Source organism: Anopheles bellator (assembly GCF_943735745.2).
Source record: "Anopheles bellator chromosome X unlocalized genomic scaffold, idAnoBellAS_SP24_06.2 X_unloc_1, whole genome shotgun sequence".
NCBI lineage: Eukaryota > Metazoa > Arthropoda > Insecta > Diptera > Culicidae > Anopheles > Anopheles bellator.
Genome location: NW_026684271.1, coordinates 148,893 through 159,767, shown reverse-complemented (window position 1 = coordinate 159,767; position 10,875 = coordinate 148,893). Strand labels below are relative to the sequence as shown.

At 40.3% G+C, this 10,875-nt stretch overlaps 1 protein-coding gene across 1 annotated transcript in view; it reads left to right on the top strand.

The window, feature by feature from the left end:
- Positions 1–10,875, top strand: part of LOC131214124 (armadillo segment polarity protein-like) — a 29,310-nt gene that overhangs the window by 1,353 nt on the left and 17,082 nt on the right. Inside the window, exons 3-4 of the mRNA XM_058208495.1 lie at positions 4,071–4,343; positions 5,938–6,031. Of these exons, the coding sequence (XP_058064478.1) occupies positions 4,125–4,343; positions 5,938–6,031 (313 nt within the window). The 5' untranslated portion in view covers positions 4,071–4,124. The remainder of the gene's footprint in view (positions 1–4,070; positions 4,344–5,937; positions 6,032–10,875) is intronic.

Genomic DNA, 10,875 nt, shown 5'->3' with positions numbered 1-10,875 from the left:
TAATAATCTTCAAACTCAGATTCACTGCTGTCTGACAAATTGATATTCTCTAATTGCTCTTCAATGTACCCCTCGTTGTCACTCTCTGAAGAGTCCTCATAAATTGCGACATCTTCAGATCCACCCATAGCGTTCCTGATGCCACATTTTTTGAATGATTTCACAACAACTTCTGTTTTAACTCCTTGCCATGACTTAATGTCGATATTGTATGGATAATTATGTTCCTAACAAATGTTTCATTTCATAATTTATCCAATAATACCATAAAATATATACCCAAAAGGGCACATTTGTAAGTTTAGAGGGGACAAAATTTTTACTCCCCTTGTATAACGCGCACCCAGATTTTAGAGCTAAAAAAATTGGGAAAAAGGTGCGAGTTATACACGAAAAATACGATAATTAGTTCGGTTTTACCAAAGATAGCGTTGCCCACTGAATGTAACATTTGTTTTAATGAAATATGTGTTTGATAGCTACTGTCATTACGCATCCAAATTTGGTCAAATTGTAAAAGTCCCCCCTGACCGACTGCTGATAGAGCAGTCGGTAACGTTCTTCGCTGTCAGCGCAGCTGGCCTGGGTTCGAATCCCGGGACCGGTTGTCACTCAACCGGCCATGGTTTTGAATCCCGATGCCAGTGTGTGACACTGGGGGCTACATGAGGCGTAACGTAATGCTTTTGACATTACAAATTAATGCCAAACTGCTGCGATTCTGTCAAAACGTTTACGGGTCGGCCGAGGCGTAAACCCGAGCGTAAATTCTTTTTGTATACGCTTTTTTACAAACAGAGGATAATTTAAGTTCTTATTTGCTGGTATAGCAACAAAAACGAAAAAAAAACAGAAAAAAATATTCAGAAATTAATTGATATCTCTTCTGTTTCTGTTTTCTTGGACCAAAAACACGAACGTAAACACGTTTGACATTTCGTTTCTATATTTTTGCTGCCACATGAAGCGTAAACAATTTGACATTACAAATTTATTTGACGCTAGTTTTTACGCCTCATGTAGCCCCCCAGTTAGAGTCTCTAATTCAGAACCTGGTCTGTGTTATTACTACCTTTGAAATCTCTTCGGTTTGGTTAATATTCTAATGCGCCCTCATAGTCCCCCCTACCCAATGAACAAAATCCGTCTTCTCACTATGGGGCTTGAATTTTCACCGAGGACTGAACGATGACTGATCCATGACCCAACCATAAGAACTTTCTTGTGAGAGGGCAGAAAATCTTCGGAGGGCAACGTATGCGTTCAACGTTTTATTGTTGAAATATCCATCTCAGTGGCATGTTTACTTCTGCGTAAGGCATCATGATAACGTCTCTCATGATTGATTTATATTCGAGAACATTCAAGGTGCTCTTTATTTTGAAAACGGGACCTATACCACATCATAAAAAAACATCTTCAAATCATGATCCTCCCACCTCCATGTTTTACAGTTTTTTTTTCGTAAATTTGGGGTGGAATTCTTCGTCAGCAGGTCGTCGTACATTCCGCTGAGTGTCCGAACCAAACAAATTTATTTTATTGCCGTCGTTCCATAAAATATTAGGTTGGCTAAAAAGAAACAGACGTTTTCACGAGAGTTGCCTTTAGTGATCGATATCTCGTGAAGTATCGATGTTACAGTTTTAAGTCAAGGCTCGTTTTAAAGCTGATACTTTACACTTTAAAAAATACGTCTACTGTTTATTGTTTGTTTCATTCGTTTGTGAGTTACAGGCTGTTAACAATGGAGGTCATCATAAAAAAAATTTGGTACATTTTAAAAAATGTCTATGAAAAAGGCGGAATTCCAAGCTAGGTCGCTGAAATTTTGCATGGTGTTTATGGTGCCGATACTCTAACAGCTAGTTGTGATAAATTTTGGTTTCGTGGACCCGTTTCAGTTATTTTCGATGTTAAAGATGCTCCTAGCACAGGCAGACACGGCATCGAAGATGTCGATAAAATCACAGAAATAATCAAAGTAGATGGTCATATTAGTAGTCAGAGCATCGGTCTGAAGCTAAAGATTAAGCAGTTTTTAGCCATTTACGCAAAGCTGGATTCACAAAGATGCTCGATGATTGGGCCCCACCCTATTTACACCAAAAACCATGATGGATCGAATTTCCATCTGAGAAGTTTTGTCCAAACGGAACGGAACCGACCCATTTCTTAAACGGATAGGTATTGGGGATAAATACGGCCCGGTCCGTTCTTCTAAAATTGATAAAAGGTATTGGGGATGAGAAGTGGGATACATACGACAATACTGTGTGAAAATGATCGTGGTCTAAGTGTAATGAAGCATCATATCCGGTGGTCAAACCAGGACTTACAGTCAATAAGGCTCTACTGTGTATATGGTGGAACTTCAAAGAAATCGTTTATTATGAGCTGCTGCCGTGTGGCTATGTACTAAATTCAGATCTCTACTATCAAGAATTGGAGTTTGAAGCTAGCAATTGATCAGAACCGACCAGAATCGACCAGAATCGGCCAACGGAAGAGGTTTTGTGTTTCACCAGGACAACGAAATGTTGCGCACGTCTTTACTGACTCGGCAGAAAGTCCGGGAGCTTGGCGGGAAAGTTTTAATGCATCCGCCGTATAGTCCGGACTTTGCTCTTTTCGTCCATGACAAAAATTCCTGAGTGGTGAAAAACTGCGATCAAAAAATGATTGTGAAAATAGATTGTTCAAGTTTTTCAACAATAACGAACAAGCCTTCTACAAGAGAAGCAATATGATGGTACTTTAAAAAAGGCAACACATTTTGTAACAAAATGGTGCATATTTGACACAAATCGGACAGTTGAAAGTCTCTTTAAATAATGTTTTGAAGTTCACGCAAAAAACGTCCATGACTTTTTAGACAGCTTTATATAGTTGATTATTTGATTCTTTTGATACAAAAGATGCTCTTCAAAAAGCAGAAGAAAACCCAAAGATACCATGTCCCACCGTTGTGTAATGTTCTGTTTCGCAAATTCTACACGTTTCTGTTGGTGTAGTAGGCTTAGATTTGGTGCCTTGGACATTTTTGCTCGAGTTATATTCCGGCTTTTTAGCAAAACTTTGCGAATAGCAGCTCTCATCACAGGCAGATCCGGTGTAGATTTGACTTTTGATAGCGATATTGTGGAATTTAACGCCAATTTAACAATGTTCCGCTTGGTTCTCATCGACATTTTGGATTTTCTTTGGAGTACGCTACGCAGTTGCATACCGTTTAGGATCTTTTAAGTAATTACGGATCACTTTATCGGATCTCTTAATTCTTCGAGCCATATACTTATTTTGACAAATGCTGTACACACACTATCACAAGCAAGCACTATTACTTTATTTTTTACCAAAAAATCACACTGAAATTATCGTTGCAAACATGGCGAAGTGCGTAAAATTTGGGTGCGGCTATAGAAAGTTGACTGAGTGTATATGGATATACACACATTTTTATCATCAAAACTCATATTCATGAACATTTGACGTTCTTCATCAGTTTAATCACAATATTTTTACGTTTTTACGTTCACAAGTTAAAAACAAGATCTGTGTATACACAGATAAAAAACAGATATACACATGTTTTTACGTATTACTTCGATGTTCATATGATAAACAGTTTCGCTACCACTATTCAAATCTTCTATAAAAAAAAAGTAATCTAGTTTTTCGCGCATTAGAAAATTTTAGTTAATTATGAAAAATTGAGATCAAGAAAGGACTATGAAAAAAGATTGTTCGAATTTTTCGTTAATAACGACCACGAATTGTAAAAAAGAGGCATTATGAACCTTAAATAAAGCTTCGAAATTCACGCAGTATAAGACTATATTTATTCATCTTTTGTATTTGTGACGCGTGGTCTCACAGAGTTTATCGTTTGCATTATCTTCTTTCACGACAATAAATCGTGTTGCTCTTGTTGGTCCGTTTTATCTAAAATTGTATCTTCATTGTAAAATAGGAATATCGCTAAATGTTTTCCCTCATTTCACGTTGCTATTAGAAACTATGGTTCATGCTTTGGCTAATGTTTAGTTATGCCATTTCTTTTTCTCTAGCGTGTTGCTGCTGGTGTTTTATGTGAGCTGGCCGTCGATAAAGAGGTGGCTGAAATGATTGAAGCTGAGGGCGCTACGGCACCGCTTACGGAGCTGCTTAATTCTGCCAATGAAGGTGTTGCTACGTATGCCGCAGCCGTTCTGTTCAAAATGAGCGAAGACAAATCGATGGACTACAAGAAGCGTTTCTCTAGTGAGCTAACCACCTTACCCGTTTTCCGTGACGATAATATCTGGAACAATGGCGATCTCGGAATTGGCCCAGACTTGCAGGTGGGTAAGATTGCGATTTGAAGAGTCGGTGCTTTGACGACCACTTATTCCTATCCCATTGCGTAAGCTCCCCTGACCCTTCCCGCTTCCTCCTAGGATTCAAATACGCGTCCGTCCGCTTCTGTTGTTATACTTTGAGTTCCTCAGTGAACGAATTCCCAATTGTCGATCCTCAATCGATTAGAGAAATGACATTGTTTTTTCGTATGTATTTTTTCTTCTTTTCAATGTCATGTAATTTTTTCAATGGTTGCATGCTTTTTATCCGCCATTGGTCGTTACTTTCCTCTGCACATTGTATAGAAGTTGTGTTTGTCGTATACGCTCAAACTCACACATGCGTTAATCCATATATTGTTAGTGCAACGCGCTCACTTTAGAATCTTGTTGTAACCAGTAAATTGTGTATAAACTTCTCAAACACATCGTCAAGTGACGGATACGGCCCGGTGTGCCGAGATCAACAAGGTAACAAATACAACCGGTTTTTGCGTCATCAGGACCAAAATATTTCACTGTTGTTAAAACAATATTGTATTAGCTACAATTAAAATGTATGATCAATTTTTCATTATCATTCATAGTCAATATTTAATTTTGTCTAATTCAATTTCGTTTGATTATAAATATGGGCCACTCCGTTCCTCTAAGAAAAAAAATAGACAGACATATACTGGAAAGGATATGGTTCGAAGCATTAAAATGGTGAACACAACACATTACGTATCCCTAACCTATAAACTAATTACATTACAAGTAAGTTTTTGAGTATTTTATTTATTTTTTTATCTTATTCGACATTTACCGCCAAGCGGTCTTGGACTGCAACAGATACAATGTTAATCTCTGTTGCTTATTGTAACGTTGTGATTTCACAGGCTGAGTTGTTGGTCCCTCCCCCGCTGACAATCCTGACGACGAACGTTTATTTACCGATTAATCGATCAACGGGGGAAATCTCTTCCTATTTGGTTCTTTTTCTCGTATCGTCTTATCTGTGATCGCTATCTGCTCTTTTCTAGCTATCTTTTAGTTTATTTTTCATTTTGTTTTGATTTTGTTTTCTTTGTTTTTTGTTTTTCACAAGTTTTTGTTTTCTACTCTTCTTCAACGGCATTATATTTAAACTTTTGATCCGATCGCCCCCTTTGTTAAATTTAATTCTATGTACCTTTGAAATAATGTTTTTTCTGATATTTCAACTTTTTGTTTCTCTATGTATGTTTTGCTAATGCGCTCCTTCGATGTGTACAACTCATGACTTTTCCTGCACACACATATATGGACACCAACAATACACTCATCATATTCATCGATGCGTAAAAACATAAAATGAAATAATTTATCGGGACTTCTCAACTGAACTACCCGGAATCGTCGAATCCTATGCATTTGTGACGTGAAACGGAACAACTCGGCAACTTGGATCGGAATATCGGCAATAACGACGGCGGCTTTAATACGTAAAACGAAACAACGAATCAATCGTCTTACCGCGGTTCTGAACTGCATGCATCATCTTACACTCTATACCCTCGTCCTCGACTTCATTCACATTAAACCCTTGGGTTATGGCGAATGATTCAAAATACAGGACATTCTTTCACCGGAACAAGCCTATGAGGGTCTATATGGACAAGGTCCTGCAAGTGTGCACAGTTCGCACGGTGGTCGTGCATTCCAACAAGGTAAGTAATTGCATTCACAGTTATTGCCCGTTACAACGCACTAGCAATGCAACGCAACGCACTTACCTCAAATAAACCCCGTTTCCACACGGTATTCTCTTTCCCAATCATCTATGCTGACTATCGATAGAAGGGAATTGCGTACGATTATGTACGTGTATATAATTTATTTCTATTCAATCAAATTGTTCTCTCTTTTTTATTCGAATCTGCCTTCGTAAAGGCAATGGTATTATAGTAGTTTTATTTATTAATTAAATTTAATCGCGTGATGACGCGCATCGTACATGACTATTTCACATATAGGTTGCAAAAAGTGTGTTGACGGTTTTTGTTACTAGATACCCTTTATGGCTATTTATCTCCTCTTTCGACAACCAAACGAAATCTCTTCTTCATGGTGGCATTCAAGGTTGGTGGTTTACACCGTTAAAAAAATGGCGATTATGGTAATACCAAGAGCGACCTGAGTAGTCAAAAAAGGTTGATGAAGAATTGGTCGCTCGATCGGAATGCATGTTAGATGGAAAAGGAACTTGCAGCTATGTTAGAAGTTGATCACCCGACAGTTTCCCATCGGCTGAGTGGCGTGGGAATTATTTGAAAAATGTCTTATGGGTTCCACATGAATTGAAAAAAAAAAAAAAACATCAAATGAAGGAAAACCATTAGCGAATTTCTCTTGCGTGGCTGAAAAGAAAGGGGTTCTTGTAGGTCACTGGTGATGAAAAGGGAAGTTTATTACGAGCCCCGCGTCAACCACCCTGTCACACCGGTATCGGGAAACGAAACCATGGCCGGTTGAGTGCCCGGGATTCGAACCCAGGCCAGGTGCGCTGACAGTGAAAAGCGTTACCGACTGCTCTATCAGCGGGGGGACTTCGGACTACTACTTGTTCCGTTGCATGAGTAAGGATTTAGCAGCACAGCGGTTCACGATTTCATTCAACACGGGGATGAAAATAATATGTTATTCAAAGAAAATTAAGTAAAAAATGTCGATAAATACAATTACATATTTTTATCTTATTCAGGGATCGTTTATACGAAGTGTGTTTAAAAAGTATCGCGACATTTGAATTTCCGCGAGCTACTTACCGTATTTTTCCGTGTATAACGCGCACCTTTTTCCCAATTTTTTAAGCTCTAAAATCTGGGTGCGCGTTATACAAGGGAAGTACAAATTTTGGCTCCTCTAAGCTTACAAATATGCCCTTTTAGGTACATATTTTATGGTATTTATAAATAAATTATGAAATGAAACATGTGTTAGGAATATAATTATCCTTACAATATCGTCATTAAGTCATGGCAGGGAGTTAAAACAGATGTTGCTGTGAAATCATTCAAAAAATGTGGCATCATCAACACTATGGATGGATCTGAAGAAGTCGCAATTTTTGAGGACTCTTCAGAGAGTGACAATGAGGAGTACATTGAAGAGCAATTAGAGAATCTGAATTTGTCAGACAGCAGTAAATCTGAGTTTGAAGATTATTACGAAATATAAAATACTAGTATGTCTTTTGCAATGTATACGCATTTTACCTTTAGTCTGATTTAGAATATTTATAGAATATTTAGAATAATACATTATTATCATTTGGTATTTGTTGGATATCACATATCTGAAAAATGTAGAATAAAAAACTTTTTTTCCACTTTTTTCTTTTAAAATATGGGTGCGCGTTATACATGGGTGCGCGTTATACACGGAAAAATACGGTATATTCGATTTTTTATTTTTTATGGCGTTATGTTGCTACTAATGTCACTCACTTATGGTGTGATAAGTGTTGAAGTTGTTGATCACTGCTGGGTTTGATACAGAGAACCTGACCAAGATACGAAGTGCGAGTTGCTCAAAACGGAGTTTTAGCGGCATCACTCCAGCCATCACTTTCAGGGACATTGCGTAGATTTCATACTGCCCAATGCGATTCTAAGGCAACGATACTGTAACCTTTCTAGTTTGGAACCCTGTGATCATCCTGAAAAATTTATCCTTCTACTGCATTTTTGCACCAAGTGCTTACATGGATTTTCATACTAAGCCGGCTGTCGGTACCTAAAAGAGTCGGTAATTTTGATCTTCGACCCGTTAAGAGATCGAATTTGGGATTGTGAACTCCTCTTAATACATTCTTCTCTGTATTGCTAAAAAATGAGAAGATTATCGCTGGCGAAAACTCGATACATAGGTTTTTTGACCACTCTGCTAGATTATCGAGGGTGGTTTGCAAAGGACGTTGAAAGTCGACGATGTTGCTGTTGGCGGCTGAGACAACACTGTCGTCTGCCAGTTGCTGCCTGATGGGACAGTTTGGTGCCAGGTGCGTGTCTATGCCGTTTTAATGAAAATTGTACAAAAGGGGACTCAAACAGGATCCTTGTGGTAGTCCAAAATAGCTGGTTCGTACTTCATGACAAGAACCGTGGTTTAAATACATTACCTTTTCCGACAGCAAATTGAATAAAAAGTTATTCAGCTTTGGGTCTAGGCTCGTCCTTTCTAGCTTTTGAGCCAACTTATTAATAGAAACTGAATCAAAAGCCCCTTTATGTCCAAGAAGATCGAAGCCATCACCTCTTTGCGAGCGTGGGCTAGCTCGATCTCTGAAACAAGTAGCGCCAAGTAGCCGTTAGTACCCTTGCCTTTGTAAAAACCAAATTGGGTATCGGATAGAAGACCGTTAGATTCAAGCCATCTGTCCAGACAAAAAAGGATCATTTTCTCGAATAATTTTCGCAGGCATGAAGGCATCGAGATAGGGCGATACGAATCATGCTCGGATGGTGGTTTGCCAGGTTTTAAGACAACTTTCTTCTCTCTCTTCACTCCGGTGGGACGACGTTACACTCCAGCTTGTTGCTGTTAAACAGCTTGTTGAAGAATCCCAACAGTCGCCTCCTCCCGTCGTGGGGCAGGTTATGGAGATGTTTGTTTCTCACCTGATCCCTTCCTGGGGCGGAATTTTTACTGGAGAGGAGAGCGAGAGAGAGCTCGATCATAGTAAATGGTGCATCCATGGTAGGATCACCTGCAAGCGCACTGTGTTGATATTTTTGCGCTGGAACGAAGACAGGACATACTTTGGCTGCGAAAGGTTCGAGCCATTTATCAGACACTCCTTCGCTCTCATTGGTTTGTTTGCCGTTTCGCATCCTCTTAGCCATGTGTTATCTGGTAGCCACACTGCTGTTGAAATAATTACACTCGATGCGAATGTTGTGTCTTCGTCGGAGTCAACCGTTCGACTTGGTTTGTTGATCCTGATCAGTCTTTTTATAAACTACGCTTAATCTAACTAGGTTTATTTTAAGAGAGAGCTGGACTATTGGTTTGAGTGAATAATGAGAGAGAGTGAAAGACCGGCGCCGAGGCATTATTTTAGTCATCGGCACCGCGTTCTGGAACTGTGTGGTAATAGCTACTTTTGCATACTCAGTGGTTCTGCATTCCCACGGTGCTGAACCATTTAGAGGTTATTGCTTTGGATCGATGGATATGGTTCGTGGGAATGGAATGTAATGGAAATGGAATAATGGTTTGTGCAAGTTTGTGCAAGTTATGCAACACCATGTTCCAGAGCGAGCTGAGCGAAGTGAAAGGCGACAGTTCCTGGACGTATTTGCGCCAGTATCGTTCCTTTTTTGCTGTAAAGCAAGTTTTTACACATCTTCTCCCGGAGCTTATACTCATCGTATGTGCTCGAGGAGCCAGTGTTTCTGAAACTTCTAAAGGTCTCTCTTTTCGCTTGGAATATCACTTGGCAATCCTTGTCCCCGCAGGGAGCGGGAGGTTTTTTAAAGTCCTGGCCCGAGTGGGTTGCTTTTGTTTGGGCTGCAAGATCAGACTCGCTTATACACGAGACGAGCTTTTGGTATTCCTCGCAAAGAGGTAAATTATCGTTTACAAGGGAGAGCGAAGCGGATACGAGCTCGCTGTATTTCGTCCAATTGATGTGCCTCGTCAAGTCAAGGGGTGGCGGGGGGGGGGGAGAGGGAATGTACGCCAGAGGTCGGTGGAGGGGGATTATTTGCCTCTGTTCGTGGGTTTGTCAATTTGGGTTTGGCTGTTTTCTTCGGCAGACCCTTACTTGCTCCCTTGGCCCTAGGCTTTGTGGCAAAGGATCGCACATCAGATTTTCGGTTTCGGACTTCTTCTACCAGAAGGCCAAACTGATTATTGGGCCGGGTGGAAACTTTCACGGCGTCGGCGAAAGAACCGTAAGCTCTTTGCAAAACCACCTTTTTGTTCTCTGCGATTTTTTTTTTCGGTATACAGAGCATTCGGTGACTACAGGGTGCGATTGAAAAGTAATGAGCCTTCCCGCGCGGAGCGTCCGACAAGCGACCAACCGAATCGGCTGGTGGGGGAAAATGTAGGTTGGACCTTCCCCTTCCACGGGAAACCGATCCCAGTTCACTGGCAACAGCGGTGCAGTCAACATCGCTCCGCGCGTGAAAGTTGTTTTAAAAGTGTGTTAGGATTTTGCAGTGGCGAAAACGTTACTCGATCAAATTTTGCGTAAAGCTGAACAAAACGAGTACCGAAACCATTGGGCTACTCAAGGAGGCTTACGGGGACCAATCTCTGTCCAGTGCCCAGGTAAAACGGTGGCACAAGTTGTTCAAGGAAGGCCGGGAGGACGTCGAAGACGAACAGCGATCTGGAAGGCCTTCGACGACGCAAACAGACGAAGATGTGAACCGGGTTCATGATTTTTTGAACATTGACCGTCGTGCTAGTCTGCGTGAGATCAGTGAAGAGTTCCTGTGAAGAGTGAAGTGCTCTTTCGGCTGAAAACCGCGTCGCCCGGGTTCGGCCCGACCTCGTCAAC